Source organism: Microtus oregoni, unplaced genomic scaffold (genome assembly GCF_018167655.1).
Source record: "Microtus oregoni isolate MIOR12 unplaced genomic scaffold, Mior012 000034F_ref0000314, whole genome shotgun sequence".
NCBI classification, from domain to species: Eukaryota; Metazoa; Chordata; class Mammalia; order Rodentia; family Cricetidae; genus Microtus; species Microtus oregoni.
In genome coordinates, this window is record NW_024543093.1 from 5,172,108 (window position 1) to 5,193,040 (window position 20,933).

Sequence of the window (20,933 nt, forward strand, 5' to 3'; positions counted from 1 at the left end):
AAATAAGTCAAGAAAGTAGAATCTGATATAAGATTGGCAGAATGATTGAAAAGAAGTTCACTGTGTAAAGTATGTTATATGTTGTTAGGAAGTTTTCTCCAGTAGATCCTTTTATATTTTTAAGTATTTTCATATAGCTGATGCTGACCCCAAAGTCAAAATCCACTGCCTCAGCCTGTTGTATGCTGGGATTGCAGGTGTGCTGCTTCTCATCACTAGATCTTTTTAAAATTAAGGCAGCATTAGAGCAAGAACAAATTTACAACTTTTGTAGGCCTCCTTTAGTCTTCTGATGTATCCCTGGAGTTGTGGGCAACTGAAGCATGAATGCTGAGAACCAAACTCCGGAAGAATTAGTAGTAAAAGCTCTTAGCTGTCCAACTATTGCTCCAGTGCCAATAGTTTACAAAGTTGTTGTTTTAGATTACTCTGGTGTGTGTGTGTGTGTGTCCCCTGGAGCTGGAGTTACACAGTTCATGTTGAGCACCTGACACGGGTGCTGGGAACTGATTTTGACCTTTTGCAAAAGCTCTGCATGCTCTAACCACTTAAGCCATCTCTCTAGCCCCTACAGTGTCTTAATAATCCTTTTATTGTAAAGTATTTTAAATGATTGAGTAAATATTTAAGCAAATTTTAGTATTTGTTTCAATAGGTAGAGAGAACTAAGATCATTCTTTAATTCATGTAATCTTGTTATGCCATTGAATTGCAAACTGTATTTTGTTTACTATTTGTTTATCTTTCCAGGTTTTCATTTGTTTATTAGAGACACAATCTCTCTCTGTAGTCTTGGCTTCCCTGGAACTCAGCACATAAACAAATACATATTCTTCATCTTCCTCCTCCTCCTCTTCCTTCTTCTTTCTCCTTTTGAGACACCCTCTTAGGTAGACCAGGTTGGCCTGGAATTCATAAAAGATCCACCTGCCTCTTTCTCTGGAGTGCTGGGATCAAAGGTGTCTGTAATCACTGTGTGATTTAAGTCATCACAGTTGAGATGAATTATAAAATTATTTTCAAGCCGGGCGGTGGTGGCGCATGCCTTTAATCCCAGCACTCGGGAGGCAGAGGCAGGCGGATCTCTGTGAGTTTGAGGCCAGCCTGGTCTACAAGAGCTAGTTCCAGGACAGGAACCAAAAGCTACGGAGAAACCCTGTCTCGAAAAATTAAAAAAAAAAAAAAAGAAATATTTTCAGTTAGAGTCTTAATATATGTTCTTTCTTTTTTGCTTGTTTTGGTTTTGTTTATTTTTTGAAACAGGGTCTCACTATGTAGCCCTGGCTGTCCTGGAACTCACTATGTAGACCAGGCTAGCCTAAACTCACAGAGATGCCTGCTTCTGCCTCCCAATTGCTGGGATTATATAGGTGTGTGCCACTACATTTGATCCCAAGATACACTATTTCAATTAGAGGAAACTCAGAGGCAAATTTATTTTTTTCAAGACTAAAAGGTCATGGTGTGGTTACATTTTAAATGTGTTTGTATATATATCTGTTCATTTCCACTGTGATTCTTGGCATATAAAGCCATTTGTTCTTTCATGAAAGAAAATGAATTTAAACTTAAGATACTTAAATATTATATGAAAAGTATTTAACATGAATTCTTTATTCTACTCATTGCTGTCTTTCTTTAAAATTTAGGAGACACTCCATTTTATGCAGATTCACTTGTAGGAACCTATAGCAAAATTATGGATCATAAAAATTCACTATGTTTCCCTGAAGATACAGAAATTTCTAAGCATGCAAAGAATCTCATCTGTGCCTTCTTAACAGACAGGTAATATACACAGAGTTTCTTTATGGAGAAATTCTTTTACTTTTACAATTTGCAGAAATGAAAGTATGCTTGCCTTACATACATACATGCGAGTCAACCTCTGTAGTTTAATTATGGTTTAGTCCTCCCACTCCCACCTTAAGTCTGCTGTTGGGTTACTTTCATCATCTTATGAATATAATCTAATTGTCACCTAGTTTATATCTTATTCCTCATGTCTATAAAGATGTATAAATGATTTAGTAAATGAAATCTTTGGGCGGGGCTTTGGAAAGATAAAATTTATGTCATCCACATTTTATCCTCTTTCATAGTATTCCATATTACTCTTTTTTTAATATTTATTTATTATGTATATAATATTCTGTCTGTGTGTATGCCTGCAGGCCAGAAGAGGGCACCAGACCCCATTACAGATAGTTGTGAGCCACCATGTGGTTGCTGGGAATTGAACTCAGGACCTTTGGAAAAGCAGACAATGCTCTTAACCTCTGAGCCATCTCTCCAGTCCTCCCTATTACTCTTGATTGTATAACTTTGAGAGGACAGCATTTTCTATAGATAAATGCTCAATAATGTACAATCTTAAGAGCTATTTGTTTAAAGGTAACTGTTGTTTAATCCCAGCACTCAGAGGCAGAAGCAGGGAGATCTCTGAGTTCGAGCCAGCCTGGTCTACACAGTGAGTTCCAGGACTGTTAAGGCTACAGAATGAGGCCCGTCTCAGCCCACCTGTAAAAGAACTATTTGTGTAGTATGGAAGATCTTCTTCCCGACTCTTCAGTTTCATTTGTATGTGAACAAGTCTGCACTGGAAACTCTATGATTTAAAAAACTAAATAGATGAACAAAGGTGTGAAAGCTGCCTTAGAAAGAGTGAAGAAGCTATTTGATTTTTCCTTGGATTCTCTAATGATTTGTTGAAAAGAATTGTAAGTTTTGTTAGTTATATGATTGATGAATAACCAGTGTTGATAAAATGAAATAGAACCTAAAATAGAGCCTGAATAATGTTTGCTGGGGTTGCTACGGATTTCATTATAACATGTCCACACTGGAGATTCACCAGAAACACACTTACATTTGATAATTTCTATTTCCATCCTGTTTTCAGGAATGCTCCAGGGGAGTTAAAGAAATTCTTAATAATTGTTTTCATTTTATTCAGAATGAGATGCTAACATTAATGGAGAGGGAGTGCATCTAGTAGTAAATAAGGATAGTTCTTTTTAAGAGGAGAAAGGTTGGTGCTTCTATGAGAGTAGCCTGAAGTACTGTTTTGACCAAAGTTGTCATGAGCTAAGATCAGTGGGCCATGCTTGTACAGAGGGAATTTTTTTTAGTGGTTTTTTTTTATACTTTTGATTGAGAGCAGAATGCTAGTGGAAATGAAGTTTATTTCCCATATAGTTTATTGTTCACTAACTATCATTATTCCTCTTTGATTTGTTCAAAGATCAGACACATAGCTTAGTTTTAAGAAACATTTAAGCTGAAACTTTTAGTAAAAATGTTTAAATTTATGATCCTTTAGTGAAAATTGGAAAATTAATATTCTTATTTTTATTATTATCTTTAATTTTATCTTTAATATTATCTTTAACTGCATTGTTTAGGGAGGTACGACTTGGAAGAAATGGGGTAGAAGAAATAAAACAGCATCCTTTCTTTAAGAATGATCAGTGGAATTGGGAAAACATAAGAGAAAGTAAGTCAGTCAATCTATGTGTTCTATTTTATTACAGTTTGAGTCGTACAAATTGATTTCCTCTTCTGAAATAGCACATGTTTGATAGAGTGTGTCTTAAATTGAGAAATCATCTTTTCCTGTGGCAAAATTTGTAGGTAAATAGTTCATCATTCTTCTAGTAAACTAGTGTGCATTTTCTCCTGTTTGGCAATTTTGTAGATCTCAGTCATGGAATGTAGTCCTTTAACTTGAGTACGTATGTTGATAAATTAATAGTTACTTGTTAAGACCATACTCTGATAAAACATAGTAATTTATTTTTATTTTGTATATATAATGTTGATTCATGAGTGAGAAATATTTCTGCATAAAAAGTGTAGAAATATACATGTATGTGTATATATAGAAATAATATATGTATGTTTTGCTACTTGTAAATTTTAGCTCCTTAGAATAATATAATAGACCTTCCTTGTTTGATATATATTAGCCTGTATTTAAAGCTGATCGAATAGCGTAATAAATTACTTGCAATGTGTTACTTCTATGAAATGGCAGATGGAAGATAGGTTGGTAGATCTTTGTATAAAATATTATATATCATAAAAAAATTAGTAGATCTTCTATTTTGGCTGTGAGTGGAATAATATTTCCTTTCCTCCCAGCGGCAGCTCCAGTGGTGCCTGAGCTCAGCAGTGACATAGACAGCAGCAACTTTGATGACATCGAGGACGACAAAGGAGATGTAGAGACTTTTCCAATCCCTAAAGCTTTTGTGGGAAATCAGCTACCTTTTATAGGATTTACATACTTTAGAGAAAATTTGTATGTGATTTATTTATTAAAATTTATTATTATTATAGCCTAGCTGTAAGGTTTTTGCCTAATGTACTGTCTAAATTATTTTTAATTTTATTTCATCATTTGATGTTTGAATGTTACATTTTATTTATCTATAAATGATTGTAAGGCTGTCCTATATTCTTTTGAAGATATGCAGTAAGAACAAATACTTGATTTTGCTGGAGTTTATTATCTCATGAAGCATATAAGAGAATCACAGAAATATTTTTTTTTTAAAAAAAAAAGGTAGAATGTGATATTTACCTTTAAAAAGATTATCCCAGTGGATATTCTGCTGAGACTGGTAAGCAAGCAGGAGTCCCCGAAAACTGTTAAATATTGGAATCAAATGTTAAAAGTGTTTGAGAAACGTCTTGGTACACCCACATGTAATGATGAAAATTACAACTGTCACAGTTTGCTCAGGTTTGAGGTTTTACCTGGGATGAAATAACAAAACCAGGAAAAGCTCAGGCAAATAAAGATGGGTTGGTCACCTCCCTAGTCATAATGTTTTAATACTTTTTAAAGTTCTGAACAAAATAAGGCTAATACACTGGAGGGATGGTTCAATCATTAATTAGAGCACTGACTACTCTTCCAGAGGATCCAGGTTGGATTCTTCGTACCCACATGGCAGTTCATCACCATCTGTAATTCCAATTTTGTGGATCCACTGCCCTTCTCTGGCCTCTGTGGGCACCAGGCACACATGTGTTGCACAGACAAACATTTAGACAAAATACTTATATACACAAAATTAAAGAATATATGTTTTTTGGGCTGGAGAGATGGCTCAGAGGTTAAGCGTACTGGCTGCTCTTTCAGAGGTCCTTAGTTCAATTCCCAGTAACCACATGGTGGTAACAACCATCTATAATGAGATCCAGTGCCCTCTTCTAGCATGCATGCAGAACACTGTATAATTATAAATAAATCTTTTTAAAAAGTTTATATGTTTTTTCAAAAAGAGTATCAGGGATTAAAAAAACTTATTCATGTTTATAGATGGTGGGAAGAACACACCTGAAAGATGGTTCAGTAGGTAAGGCACTTGCTGCCAAGCCTGCTGACTCACATGGTGGAAAGAGAGAACCAACTCCCACAAATTGTCCCCGGACCTCTCATGTATCACCTGGCATTAGTGCGCATGAACACACACAATAAATGAGTATAATAAATAGTTTTTTAGAAGATTATGTATAAATTACGACATTGAGCTCTTATATTATCTTTGCAAAAAAGAAGAGAAGAGATATTTCTTTTTAAAAGAAACAATATTAGCTGGGCAGTGTCTTTAATTCCAGCACTTGGGAGGCAGAGGCAGGTGGATCTCTGAATTCGAAGCCAGCCTGGTCTACAAGAGCTAGTTCCAGAACAGGCACTAAAGCTACACAGAGGAACCCTGACTCAAAAAACAAAAACGAAAGCAAACCAACCAAACAACAAAAAACCCCAATAGAATATAATCATTGTAGAAATGCAAGTGGGATGAAGAGGTCCGTGTCCTAACAGAGCTCAGACTGGGCACCTTCTATGCAGAGGCAGAGGTGTGGCTGCTCAGCAGCAGAATAAGTGCTGCACCTAGAATGTTCTTTTATATAAGACAAAATGAATTAAGGTGGAATGCAAAAAGGTCTTTCCTTCTGTCTTTCCAGGTTACTAAGTGACTCTCCACCCTGTAGAGAAAACGATGCAATACAAACAAGGAAGAGTGAAGTATGTATACATTTTTACTATGTTATTTACTTTAGGTATGTGTTCAAATACTCAACCACTGATTGTCTTCAAATACAAATTTTATTTTTTGTGTATGAGTGTTTTGCCTGCATTTATGTCTGTTCACTATGAGCATACACTGTTAGTGGAGGCCAGAACAGAGGGGTCAGAGCCCCTGAAAATAGAGTTACAGACAGTCTTACAAGTGAATTCTGGGAACTGAATCCAGATCCTCTGCAGGACAGTCAGTAGTACTCTTAACCGCTGGTCCGTCTCATCATATCACTAGTTTCATCATGCCACTAATTTCTTTTTTTTTTGAAGTTCACTTTATGAATCATGAGATACCATGCTTTGAGTGTAAGGTGCTGTGTTCAGCACAACTTTGAAGTAATTCTTTTATGTGAATATGTGCTTCTAGCTTCATTTAGTAGCAAGAGTGATAAATTTATAAACAGATGTAATGGCAGGTAGAAGACGTCATGATCTCAGTGCTGTGAAAGAGTATATGTATCAAGCAGTGGGGCATAGAAGTAGGAGAGTGATACAGATCTTGAGTTCCTGTTTGCTAGTGTGTTTATATAAAGAACAGTTAATCAGTGTTAAAGTATCTTGTGACTGATACACATACAAGTCTAAGTTACAGTGCTAATTTTTCTTAAAACTTAACAAAAGGTAGAAGAGCCTGTTGAATATTTTTGGATTGATATACATTAATGAACTTTTATAAAATATAACAAGCATTGAAATGTTTTCTTTCTTTTTTTTCTGAATAGGAAAGTCAGGAGGTACGTTGTCAAATACACTGAAAAGGAGAAAAGCTCATGTTTTAATCTAGTCATAGTCTGCTTCCCATTTGGAGTACTGCGTCTACCCAAGAGACTTGCCGTCCTTTTCTCTACCAAGTACCCTTTTATTATTTTTCTTACAAATCTATTGTTTAAAATGAATTATGTAATTTTTGTTCTTATTTATCAAGGGCATGTAATAGTATGTTTAGAGTATTATAGCAGCTAAAAGTACTTATCTTGACTCACTCATTAACCCATATTTCTTTTTAAAAAAATAGTTGTTTCAAAATGGTTTGTTTGGTGTGTATGCACTAAAAAGGATAAAGATAGTTGACTTTACTTACCTGTTTAGTGTATGTGAACATTATTGGATGTGTTTATACGTATACACATGTGTGGAGGCTAGTAGTCACTATCTTCCTCAATACTTTATATACTTTTCTTTATCCATCCATCCATCCATCCATTTTTGGAAAAGGGTCTCGATGTACCTGGAGTTCAGAGGTTAAGCCAGACTGACTGGCCAGCAACCCCAAAGAGCTGCCTGTCCCTGCCACACTTTCCTCCAACCCCTCCCTTCCCCTCCCCACCCAGTACTGGAGTAAGCATCCATGAGTTGATTTTGTTGTTTTGTTTTATTTGGTTGGCTGTTGCCTTGGCTGACCTGGAGCTCACCCTCTAGACCAGATTGGCCTTTGCCTGCCTCAGCCTCTCCAGTGCTAGAGACAAACGTGCCTTGATTTTCCTTTCCCATGTATGTTAGGATCCAGACTCAGATCCTCATGCTCGTTCAGTAAGCAGCTTACTGACTGAGCCATCTCCTCAGCTCTTAGCCTATACTTGTTTTGGACAATAGAGGAGTTTCTTGATTGTTTGTTGTTTTTAAGATGAAAAAAATGTTTTAAAAAAACCCCAGAAAACATACTCATTAGAACCTTGGCTTTAGTGTATCATTTTTGCCTTGACCTGAATATTCACCTTTCTGAATTTCAGTTAATAAGGTGGGTGGATATAACACTACTGTGTTGAGGCCTGGCACTCAATATGCAGAGTAGGCTGATCTTGAGCTCCAAGAATTGCTCCTTCATCTTCCTCCTGAGTGGTTTAAAGGCATGTGCTGCCACATATAGGAGACATTGTCTTATGTATTTTGTTCCTGCTAATGGAACAACACTGTAAAGTGCCTGGTATTTATTGCATCCAAGGTACCATAGGATCTCAAAAAGTTAAATCCTTAAAACAGGAAGGAAGAAAAAAAAGAAGGAAGGCGTAGGTGGACATAACCTTTAATTCTGTCACTCAAAAGTAAAGCAGGTGGATCTGTGAGCTGAACTCCAGCTTGACTACATAGCATTTCCAAGCTACTCAGAACTTGCCTGAGATGTGAGATCCAGTCTCAAAAAACAAAGAAAAGGCTCTTCGGAGCTGGAAGATGGCTCAGTAGTTACGAGTGTTTATTGCTCATGTAGAGGACCTGTGTTAAATTCCCAGCACCCACATGGTGGCTTCAGTTGGAAGGGATCCAATGCCATCTTCTGGCCTCCAAGAGCTCCTTTACAGATGTGGTGCACTTAAATTCATGCAGGCACACACACAAACATATTCACATGTACATGTAAAAAGTAATAGTAAATATTTTTAAAGGGATATTTAAAGGGAAATAGTAAATATATTTAAAGGGAAGTGTGTTCTTTAGTAGTTTTTATCATTTTAACTTGTCTTAAAATAGCTAATGTAAACTAAGAGGATTTGATATAGGATTAGCTATCATTTACTCAAGATGCATTAAATCCTTAATTCTTCATAGTATTGTTCCTGTCACTGTGTAGTAAATCACAAAAGAGTTTATTCCTGTAAATGTGTTCATACCTGTATGTGTACTGTGAGGGAGAAAGTGGGAGGTGAGGGTGCTTTCCCTCTAAGCCAGTCACACTAGCAGTACCAATCCTGTGCTCTTACAGAGAGGTCAGTAAGTGGAAAGGCTAGTAGGGATCGCTGTTTTCTTTAAGCTGCTCATCTCTGTGATCAAAGCTTATAATTTATTATATTTTATATTTTTGACAGATTCAGAAAAAATTGTATGCATTAGAAGAACACCTTAGCAGTGAGTTGCAAGCCAAGGAGGAGCTGGAACAGAAGTGCAAGTATGTGCCAGGCAGTGCATTTTAAAATTGAAGTTTAAATACAGCACTGAAAGTGAAAGGCGCAAATTAATTATGCAGATGCTTTCTCAATTAATAGGCTGTATTTTTACCATAAACTAGAATTATTTTATTTACTGCTTCTTTCTAAAATTCTTTAGATCTATTAATACTCGCCTAGAGAAAACGGCAAAGGAGCTAGAAGAAGAGGTAAAAATTTCCTGTACTTTAACATTTTTGACACTAAAAATCTTTGATACCCACTTAGCTACAGAGTTCTCAGAGGCCTTGCCGTCCATATCAGTAAAACCTACTTGTGTCATAAATGAACAAGATGAAGATCACTGCAGGGTGACTTGCTATGCCAGTTTGAGTTAATTTAATGTAGGTAGTTCATGTTTTTTTTTTTCCTTAAAAGTTTGAATATCTATAGGTATGTAAATGCCATAATGAAGCTATTACTTTGCATACTAACTTTAAAATTTTTAAAAACTTGCTTTTATATGATTACTAAAATGGCTGGTTGTTTTAAAAACAGGAAGTAATTTTTTTTAAAGTTTTGATATTAATATTTTAGGTCTGTTGGATTAAATAGTGATGGTTCATTAGTGATAGAAAGTTTCAGAGAGCATGACTGTTAATAGTATAATAAATTAAGTATTAAGGGTTGTCTTAGTTACGGTTTCTATTCCTGTGACAAAAACACCGCAACCAAAAAGCAAGTTGGGGAGGAAAGGGTTTATTTGGCTCACACTTTAGCATTGCTACAGAGCATCCCCAAAGGAAGTCAGGACAGGAGCTCAAACAGAGCAGAATCCCTGTAGGAGGTGCTCCTTACTGGCTTACTTCCCCTGGCCCTCTCAGCCTACACGCTTATAGAAGCCAGGACCACCTGCCCAGGGATGGTACCATCCATCATGGGCTGGTCCTCCCTCGGTGATCACTAAATGAGAAAATACCTTACAGCTGGATCTCAGGAAGGCATTTTTTCAATTAAGGCTCCTTTCTTTCTGATGACTTTTGCTTGTGTCAAGTTAACACACAAACCCAACCAGTACAAGGGTCTGATTATTTCATTGTAGTATGCTATTTTGCAAACATGGAACATTATAATTTTAACAAAACAGTGATAGCCTTTTAGGTATCTTTTTATGTTTTTGAGATCACCGATGGGTTTTGATCTGTTTTCTCTGCCTGTTTCCTTTTGATAATAATGTTAATCGTTTCAGATTACCTTTAGGAAAAATGTAGAGTCAGCACTGAGACAGTTGGAAAGAGAAAAGGCCCTTCTTCAGCATAAAAATGCAGAATATCAACGGAAAGCTGATCATGAAGCTGACAAGAAACGGAATTTGGAAAATGATGGTTCGTGATATAAAATAATAAATGTTTAAGAAAAATATTGTGTGTATTTGTTGTATTGAAGCTTGCTGCTAAAATGCTTTGTTCATAGTTAACAGCTTAAAAGATCAACTTGAAGATTTGAAGAAAAGGAACCAGAGCTCTCAGATATCCACTGAGAAAGTCAATCAACTCCAGAAACAGGTAGGTTGGTCTGTGTGTAAAGTGCTGAGTTTATCCACGCCTGTTAATGCTGATTGCAATGTTGCTAAGCCCTTAGCTCTAACACTTAAGGGGATGATACTTGGAATTTTTATTTAAGTAGTTTGGTAACAAATTGATAAATTGATGTTCTATGCTATTTATTATGTTACATCTGTGGTAATCTGCTTGCTTTTGAATTGGTTAACAGCTGGATGAAGCTAATGCTCTGCTACGAACAGAGTCCGATACTGCAGCACGGTTAAGAAAAACCCAGGCAGAAAGCTCCAAACAGATTCAGCAGCTGGAGTCTAACAATAGAGATCTACAAGATAAAAACTGCCTACTTGAGACTGCCAAGTTAAAGCTTGAAAAGGAATTTATCAATCTTCAATCAGCTCTAGAATCTGAAAGGAGGGACCGGACCCATGGATCAGAGATAATTCATGATTTACAAGGTATAAAGCAGTGGTTGCATTTGATTTGATTTTTTGATAATTCATGATTTTGAAATAACTTTAAATGAATAATGTGTTGCAGTAACCTGGGTTTGTTGTTTGTCTTGTTTTTTGTTTTCCAAGGCAGGGTTTCTCTGTGTAAACCCAGGTATCCTTGAACTTGCTCTGCTGGCCTTAAACTCAGAGATCTGTCTGCCTGCCTCTACTTGGGGTTAAAGGTGTGGGCCACCGCTCCTGGCTTGTTTTTTTTTTTTTTTTTTTTTTTTAATGTAGTTTTCTGTTAGTAAAGTTAGAGCCTGGGGCTAGAGAGACAGCTTAGCTGTTTAAAAGCAGTTATTGATTACTAAGTTCAGTTCTTAGCACTTCTACTGGGAGGCTCACAACTACCTGTAACTCCAACTTCAGAGATTCCAGCTCCTTCTTCTGGCCTCTTTGGACATGAAACTCACATGCACAAATCCATCCTCAGACACAAACACAGACACATAATTAAAATAAAAATTGCAAAATTAAATTAGAACATTAAAAATATATTGATTAAAATTTTGTGAGTAAAAGATGTACTTTCAAATAGTATTTTTTAAATTTGGATGGTCAGTTGAGTTTTAGCTAAATTAGCTTTTAAAGTACTGTCTGATAGGTTATAAAACTCTTGCTCACAAGTAACAACTCCAAAATATGAGGTAGATAATTCTTAATTGAATGCATGCTGAGTATGTTACTTTAAAAAATGTTTGAATTTTTAGGTAGACTATCTGGGCTGGAAGAAGATCTGAAGACTGGCAAAGCCTTGCTAGCAAAAGTAGAGCTGGAGAAGAGACAGCTGCAGGAGAAGCTTGCTGACCTGGAGAAGGTAACCACAGCACATCGCACTTTGTGTGTGAGAATAGGACAATGCAATTTCAGATAAGAAAAGTTACTAGGGCTGGAGAGATGGCTCAGAGGATAAGAGCACTGGCTGCTCTTCCAGAGGCCCCGAGTTCAATTCCCAGCAACCACATGGTGGCTCACAACCATCTATGAGATCTGGTGCCCTCTTTTGGCCCACAGGCATACATACAGGCAGAATATTGTATATATATAAAAAAGAAAAGTTACCAAAATAAGGGACTAAATAGCTAGACTGTTTTCATATATACATAGACTTTTCTATTTGAACTATATAAATAAGAGCTATAATTTTAATACCATATAGGCAGTCTTTGGTATGCTGAATTATATGAACAAAGGGACTCAGTGCTTTTTTAATGGACCCAGGGGAAATTCAAACTTTCTTCAAAAATTTTTATTTTTTTTTATATTTCATGTACAAGTGCTCTGCATGTATGCCTGCATGCCAGAAGAGGGCATCAGATCTCTATAGATGGTTGTGTGCCACCATGTGATTGCTAGGAATTAAGCTCAGAACCTCTGGAAGAGCAACCAGTGCTCTTAACCCCTGAACCTTGTCTCTAGCCCCAGAAATTCAGACTTTCTAAGATAAGTATTTTGTTCTTTGAGATTTTCATACAGTGTAAGAAAATTGAAGTTTTGACTGGGATATCTTAATATTACAATAATAATACAAAATTAAAATGTGACTTTTACTAGGCAGTGATGGCACACACCTAATCCCGGCTCTTGGGAGGTAGAGGCAGGTGGATCTCTGTGTGTTCAAGAGCGCCCTGACTTACAGTGAGTTTCAGAACTGTTAAACAGAGAAACCTTATTTTGAAAAACCTCAGGGGAAATATATGACTTGTGACATTCAGAGGCTTTTTTTTTTTTAAAATTCTGTGGAGCCAGGGATTATTTCTAGTTAATATTTTATTTTCATTTGTTTATTCATTGATCTGAATATTTAATGTTTTCTAGAGTAGAAATATTAGGATACAGTGTTGCTTTAAATAATAACAGTCTGATAGATAATTTTAAAAGTGATAATAAGCTGGTCATGGTGATACAAACCTTTGATCCCAACACTGGGGAGACAGAGGCAGATCGATCTCTGTGAGTTCAAGGCTAGCTGCTGGGGACTACCTGGTGAATCCCAGGCTCAAATAATAAAAGTAATTAAGCCCCTAGGTCAGCGGTTCTCAGTCTGTAGATTGCAACCCATTTGGGAGGTAGAACAACACTTTCACATATCTAAGTCCATCAGAAATACAGATATTTACATTATGATTCATAACAGCAGCAAAATTTCAGTTACGAAGTAGCAATGAAAATAATTTTATGATTGGGGGTCATCACAGCATGAGGAACTGTATTAAAAGGGTTTCAGCATTAGAAAGGTTGAGAACCACTGGCCTAGGTGATTCTAATGTTTTATATGCAAACAAAATACTAGCTGTTTGTACACAGTATGCCTTTCAGGTGTAGAAAGTGATCCCTCACCTGGTATGTCAGAGAGCTGGGCAGGTAAAGAGGCAGACTCTAGCTGGAGGGTAGCCGCTTGAGCAAAGCTAAGGGTAGGGAACAGTAATGGTATGATTTGCTTGTTTTGTCAGTATTTCTGGAGTGAGTCATGAAACTAATCCTTTAAGGGTGAGATAATAAATACTTCAGGTTTTGCTGACTGTGTATACTCTGTGTTACAAATCCTGGGGCATATATTGAAAATAGACTGACTTCTATTATCCAGGTCTTTCAAACTTAGAACATGTCTGGTTGAGCATGTAGCTCAGTGGTAGAGTGCTTACTTGGCATGTCCAAAATCCTGAGTTCAATCCCCAGCATCACAGAAAAAGACCTACTATTTGGGTAGTAGAACATCATGAGATTTGTTGTTGTTTAATGTAGCTAGATTGCAAGCAATATTCTTTTGGTGGTTGGTGGGGTGGTGTTTTAGAGATAGGGTTTCTCAGGGTAGCCCTGGCTGTTCTGGAACTCTGTAGACCAGGCAGGTCTTGAACTCACGGTGATCTGCCTGCCTCTCCCTGCTGAGTGCTGGGATTAACGTTCTAGCCACTACACATGGCTATTATTATACATTTATAAAGTTCAAAAAATAAAGCTTTAGGAAGAGAGACCTTGTGTGTAAAGAATACCAGAGTCCTACAACTGGAGAGATGGTTCTACAGTTAAGAGGATCCAGGTTTGGTTCCCAGCACTCAGAACGTGGCTCATAACCATCTGTAATTCCAGTTTCGGGGATCTGTCCCCTCCTTCTGACTTACATGGGTACCAGACACATGTGGTAAACACACATATATAGAAGCAAAATACACATATGCTTAAAGTAAAATAGCTAATTAGAAAAAAAGTAAAACTAGCACCTGAGAAGCAGTTGGGGAACCTTGAGAGTGGCAGGAAGGTGAGACCTGGTTAGGGAGAGCCAGGGTGTCCATTGTCAAAAGCATCGGTGGGTAGTATCAGGGTTGCAGGTTATAATCAGAAGAGGAGAGCCCAAGAAGTATTGTATGGTGAGAAAAGCAATCTTGTCAGATCGTTGAAATTAGACGCTCAGTTTATATCTCAGATGGTGGCAGAGGCCAGCTGTTATGTCACAGGATACTCAGACAGAGAAAGCAAGGAAGATGCTGAACATTCTTAGACTGTTTAAAAGAATTTTAAAAGTCTTTGAAATTCTGTTAATAATCACCATGAACAATGTTTATTAGGAAAAGAGCAACATGGAAATAGATATGACATACCAACTGAAAGTGATACAGCAGAGTTTAGAGCAAGAAGAAGCTGAGCACAAGACCACAAAAGCACGGCTGGCGGATAAAAACAAGATCTATGAATCCATTGAAGAAGCTAAATCAGAAGCCATGAAAGGTATGCATTGTGAGGTGTGTTCCCATTTTAGAGTATGCACTGTGAGGTGTGTTCCCATTTTAGAGTCAGTCTTCACTTTTACAAAATATGGTATTTGTTTATATTGCCAAGTATTGGGAGCTGAAAGGAAAGAAATTATCAGGGAAACTTTCTATACTTCCTTTTTTTTAAACCTTTGTATCATTGTAACAGTTTCTAAGAAACTAAAGCCCAAATGCAGAATCATTCTACCATATTTTTAAATCTGAAAGAAAATGATGTTTCAGTGACATTGATGCCATAAGGTGTATAATGTGATGTTCTATACTGATTTGGGAAATATGTTCTTTGACATAAGTTTACTGTAGTTTGACATTTCCCTAGCTGTGGTACAAAAGTATTAATAGTTATATAAGATCAAAATTTACATAATAGCTAGTCCATCTAGAACAGTGGTTCTCAACCTTCTTATGCTGTGACCCTTTAATACAGTTCCTCATGTTGTGGTGACCACAACCATAACATTAATTTTGTTACTACTTCATAGCTATAATTTTGCTACTGTTATGAGTCATAGTGTGTAAAATATCTGTGTTCTCCAATGGTCTTAGGCAACCCTTGTGGAAGTTATTTGATCCTCAGGGGTCATAATTAAGAACCACTGAGCTAGATTATTCAGTTCACTGAGTGTTTTGGACTCTGACGTACTAAAGGTGCCAGTCAGATTTTATTAAAGCCATGTCATACTAATAGATCCCAATGTTAACCTCCACAAACCAATCTTTGCCTTAGTCTTGTCTTAGGATTGTTTGTTTTCTAACTTTATTGATAGATTTGAAATTTCACAAATAATCAATATTTGAAAATATTTTTGTCCAAGTCTTAAAACTCTGGATCAGAAGTTTCACTTCTTACTAAGATACGAATAGCTTAGAAGTAGCCTTTCACTCTTTAAATATAATTAAGATTTAGATTTTCTTATTACAACCAACTTAGATTAAAGCACTAATTCAAACAAGTCGTGAACAATGGTGCACTCTATTAATCCCAGCACTCAGAAGGCAGAAGCAGATGGGGTCTCAGCTATACAGCTACACTGGGCTACACAGTGAGACCCTGACTAACAAAAAAGAGAGAGAGAAATGAGACAGGTGCTTTACTTAGGAAGATCTAATCTGAAGAGATTAAGTTAATTAAGTTAATTTCCTTGTGTATGGCGTAGAAGAGAATTAAGTTGCTTTTGAGGTTTAATTTATATGCAATAAAGTGTAAATAGTTTTGATGTTTGTGTTACACTCGTGTAGCTACCACCAAAAGCAAGATGTAGAATATGTCTACCAACCCAGTAAGTTTCCTTGTGCTTCTTTCTATTCTCTACACCAATATATGATTTTTTAAATGAATATTTTTTATTTATTTTTAGTAAGTAATTGCATTTCTTTTTTGATTATTTTTTAAATTGACAAAAATAAAACAGTTCAATATAACTTTTGTTTCCAGTGGTTCCTTGGAACACTAATACATGATATGTGATGACTTCCTTACATTTTTATGCACAGGCCTCCATCACTTAAATATTATAGATGTCTTTCAAGCCTGAATCTAAAATTCTTGCTCTTTCTACTACATGTTCTCACCTCCATAGACTAAGAACATGTCTTGAACAAGTAATTATTGCCAATATGAACTTGTCTAGTTTCCTGTAAAGGGATAATGATGGTATTATTAGGTTGTGAAAGTCAAGTGCATGTACAATAATTAGAAATACTATCTAGAGGCTGGAGAGATGGCTCAGTGGTTAAGAGCACTGACTGCTCTTCCAGACGATCCGGGTTCAATTCCCAGCACCCACATGGCAGTTCATAACTATCTGAAGATCCAGTTGCAGGGGATCTGACAACTTCACACCAATGCACATAAAATAAAGTTAAATAAACCATAAAAAATATTTTAAAAAAATACTATCTACTTACTAGCATGTAGAGAATGTTTCATTTATCTGTGCACACTTTTAAAGACCCTTCATTAAATATTTTCAGTTCTGGCCATGGAGATGGTGATATCAAATGCAGGCAAGCATGGCAGCCACCAGCAATCCCAGCACCCAGAAGACAAAGAAGGGGAATTCCTGGGGCAAGCTCACTAGCTAGACAAACCAGAATTAGTGAGCTCCATATTCAGCCACTCAGAGGCCCTGCCACAGTATACAGTGGGGAGCAGATGAGGAAGATACCCAACATCAGCTTTAAGCCTTTATACATAAGTGAACACTTTTTTAAAAAGGCCTGAAAATTAATGGATTACATTCTTACCTAATGCAACTGTAAATAATAGTTGTATGTTAAACATTCGGTGTGAGAGGGCAGAGGACTCCTACTTGGGTATGAACTGAAATACTAATCAAAAGATTAACTAAAATTTACCTTTAGAATTGAACTTACTTGGTTAGGGGTACACTTTGTTGATCACCTTAAGATGAAAAAAATGCTTTTAAAAGATTATTTTTCTGATTGATAATAGGTTTATTGCAAGTCATTTTTAAAAAATGAAGGAGAATATAACTTAAAAAAGCAAAGATTACTTACTAAGTAAGCTAATACTTTGTAAATTTACTCCATTTTCTCCTAACATTTTACTAATTCTTTAAAAAAAAAAAACCCTGTTAAGTGTTATTCAGCACTTACCTAGTGCCTACCATATGTCTGGCAGTATTTTAAGTCCTATATATGTATCAGCTTCAACACTTTTTTGCCATATGCTGGAGGTTAAATACCATTACCCTCCTAGATGGAAGAAATTTAAGGCCAGGGGGCTGGAAGATGCCTGCTCTTCCAAAGGTCCTTAGTACAGTTCCCAGCAACCACATGGTGACTCACAACCATCTGTAATGAGATCTGGTGCCCTCTTCTGGCCTGTAGGCATACACACAGACAGACTATTGTATACATAATAAATAAATAAATAAATATTTTAAAAAAAAAGGAAATTTAAGGCGAAAGAAGTAAATGAAAGAAGTTCATTTACTTAAATAATTAGTAAGTGTCAGAGCCAAGATTTAAGATCAGAAAGTTGGGTTTCTGAGTCTATCTCCCCAAACATAATTTTCAACACCTGTGTAATAATATATGGAAAGAGAAGAGATGGAATCTGCCTGGAATGCTTTCCAGTAGGAAGAGTCACACTGTTTTTGTTTGTTTTGAAAGATGCCACTGTCTTTTACACAAAGACAGGATTATCTTTTTTTCATTAGAATAGATGTAGTATTACAAGTAGTATGATAATTTTATATTGCAAAAAAAAACCTCCCAATTTTCTAGCCTAAAATTTATATCTCAAGTATATTTGAAATGCTAAAAATGTTCAGTTAGAAACAAATAACAATATAGGACAGTACCACTTGCTTGTAATTAAAATACTTACATTTCAGACTCTTAGTTGTGTCTACTTTCATTGTAATAGAAATGGAGAAGAAGCTATTGGAAGAAAGGTCTTTAAAGCAGAAAGTGGAAAACCTACTCCTGGAAGCCGAGAAAAGATGCTCTATATTGGACTGTGACCTCAAACAGTCCCAGCAGAAATTAAACGAGCTGCTGAAGCAGAAAGATGTGCTAAATGAAGATGTAAGTGTGCATTACACTAAGTATGAACCAATAAGAAGCTGGTTTTATTGGATACATTTAATGGTGACTGCATTATTTAATTTTTAATTTTTTTCTTGTAATTTTCTATGGAGTCTGTTGGGTTTAATGATAGAGTAAATCAGTCATAATTGAATAATTTTAAGTTACTTAAAACTTAAAGGTTATATTTAAAAATATTTGAAATATCTATTTTAATGTGATATGATTAAGAAATTATTGTTCTTGAGAAAAATCAAAATAATTTACTTAAATACTAAGTATACAATTTACTTTTTAGGTTAGAAATTTGACATTAAAGATAGAGCAGGAAACTCAGAAGCGTTGCCTTATGCAAAATGATCTAAAGATGCAGACTCAGCAAGTTAACACCCTGAAAATGTCAGAAAAGCAGATAAAACAAGAAAATAATCATCTCATGGAAATGAAAATGAACTTGGAAAAGCAAAATGCTGAACTTCGAAAGTAAGTTAACTGGTTCAGATAGTTAGATTGATGGCTTCTGAGAGGTTTTGTGTGTTTGTATAATTGTATTTATTTAAAATGAAAGCCAGGTTTGGTGATAATTCCTATAATCCCAACACTTGGGAGTGCGAAACAGATTGGAATTTCAGAGCCAATTTATATAGCAATGTGAAAGTAAAATAAACTGAAAATACAGGCACACACTGTATTAGCTATTGAATTAATGACATATGATGTGACATAGCCTCAGGAAAAGCCTGTGCACAGTGCGTGTGTGTGTGTCTGTTGTTTTTGGCGTTCTGTTGTTGTCACTGTTTTTATAGCTTCACTGCCTTGCCCTGGCCGGCTGCATCCTCCCAGGCATCTTTTTTCCCAGCCTCCGGAGTGCAAGGATTACACATATAAGTCACCACATATGGCTTTCAGTTGTTTGGATTTTTGTTTTGTTTTTTTGATACATGGTCTCATAAAATTCTCCAGGCTGTCTTTGAACTCACAATCCCTCGTGCCTTGGCCTCCCAGTTGCTGGGATTACAGGCTCCGCTACCAGGCCTGCAGGGATGAGAGTTTGGAAGGCAGTGGTGAAGTTAGTGTGGCATGAAAATTACTTGATTGCAGGATTCTTTGCAGAGTGAGTTTGAATGCGTATATCGTACTTTACTAAAGACTTGGACTTTCCATGTTCACAGAGAGCGGCAGGATGCAGACGGGCAGATGAAGGAACTGCAAGACCAGCTTGAAGCGGAACAGTATTTCTCAGTAAGGCACTTCCTACAGAATCAGAGAATGATTGTCTTTTAATTGAAACAAATACTTGTTTCACTTTCTGTGTATTTGTATTTTGGGTGTAGGCATGTATGTGTACCACGTGCATGCATGGTACCCTGGGAGTTCAGAAGAGGGTAGGATGCACAGCTTTTGTTTGTTTGCCCCTGCTTGCTTTGGTTTTAGGCTTTTTTTTTTTTTCAACAGACCTGCTGTATAGCCCATGCTGGTCTCCAATTTGCAAACTGTCTACCTTCTGAGTGCTGGAATTATAGTGGTTTACCATCACACCATAAGTATTTGGTGGACTCTTACATAACTCATAAAAAGCAAACCGGGATTGGGGATATAACTCATTGGTGAAATGCTTGCCTAACATGGGAGCATGGAAAGAGGTCTGAGTTCAGTACCCAGTACCATAAAAAAGAAAAAGTGCTGGACAAAAGACTATAGATTCTCTAACAGGAATCCTTTATCAGACTGGCTTGGTAGTATGTGCTTATAGTTGTAGCTGCTAGGCAGTCTGAGGTGGGAAGAACTCTTGAACCCTCAAAATTGAAGTGAATCTGGGCAACAGAAGGGGAGACATTGTCTCAAAACAACAAATGAGGTATTGTTGCTAGAACATAATCCTAAGCATAAAGTATTACCAGCCTGTGAAACTGGTTAAAAGCATCAAATTTTGGAAATTGTGCTTTTGTAAGGAAAGGAATAAAATTGTCATTTTGATATTTATGGGGTTTTTTTTTTGAGAGCACTTTAAAAATAGGAAGTATTTCCCCTCCCTCCTACCCTCCCTTCCTCTTTTAATAGCTTCCAAGACAGGGTTTCTCTGTGTAGGCCCGGCTGTCCTGAAACTCATTCTGTAGATCAGTCTGGCCTTGAACTAAGTAATTCATTGACCTGCCTCTGCCTCTTGAGTGTCAGACTTAAAGGTGTGCACTACCACCGTCCAGCAATGTGAAGTGTTTTCATGAAGTAGTTCCATTGATCTGTCACCTTAAATCAAACATAAAACAAACAAAATTAACCAGCAATGTTTTTCGCCACCTCTTCTTTTATACTACCAGCCTGTACATTTAACTGGAATTTTTGCTGTAATATTCAGTTGAAAATCATACTATATATATTATTAACTGGCTGTTGTAGGGGTTGAGTAGGAACTAGATGTAGGATATTCTATCTACAGTATACTTTGGCAGATAGCCAAATATTTGCTTAATTGGTGACTAGAAAATGGGAAAACTCAGAAAATTATTAATATCTCAGGAGCCCCAAATTACTCAACATTAAGAAAATATGTGTGTATATTGAGATTTTTGCCTGGCTAGGCTTTGGATGTAAGTCATATT

The 20,933-nt window shown here is 36.4% G+C and overlaps 1 protein-coding gene across 2 annotated transcripts in view; it reads left to right on the forward strand.

Annotated features, from left to right (window-relative positions):
* LOC121432519 (rho-associated protein kinase 2) overlaps window positions 1-20,933 on the forward strand; it is a 102,570-nt gene that overhangs the window by 62,515 nt on the left and 19,122 nt on the right. For both annotated transcript variants that reach the window (XM_041630512.1, XM_041630513.1), the window contains exons 7-21: window positions 1,650-1,788; window positions 3,405-3,496; window positions 4,144-4,303; window positions 5,980-6,040; window positions 6,817-6,828; window positions 8,896-8,975; window positions 9,134-9,182; window positions 10,202-10,337; window positions 10,426-10,517; window positions 10,726-10,972; window positions 11,719-11,825; window positions 14,575-14,734; window positions 18,173-18,333; window positions 18,632-18,816; window positions 19,506-19,575. In XM_041630512.1, coding sequence (XP_041486446.1) covers window positions 1,650-1,788; window positions 3,405-3,496; window positions 4,144-4,303; window positions 5,980-6,040; window positions 6,817-6,828; window positions 8,896-8,975; window positions 9,134-9,182; window positions 10,202-10,337; window positions 10,426-10,517; window positions 10,726-10,972; window positions 11,719-11,825; window positions 14,575-14,734; window positions 18,173-18,333; window positions 18,632-18,816; window positions 19,506-19,575 — 1,751 coding nt within the window. The remainder of the gene's footprint in view (window positions 1-1,649; window positions 1,789-3,404; window positions 3,497-4,143; window positions 4,304-5,979; window positions 6,041-6,816; window positions 6,829-8,895; window positions 8,976-9,133; window positions 9,183-10,201; window positions 10,338-10,425; window positions 10,518-10,725; window positions 10,973-11,718; window positions 11,826-14,574; window positions 14,735-18,172; window positions 18,334-18,631; window positions 18,817-19,505; window positions 19,576-20,933) is intronic.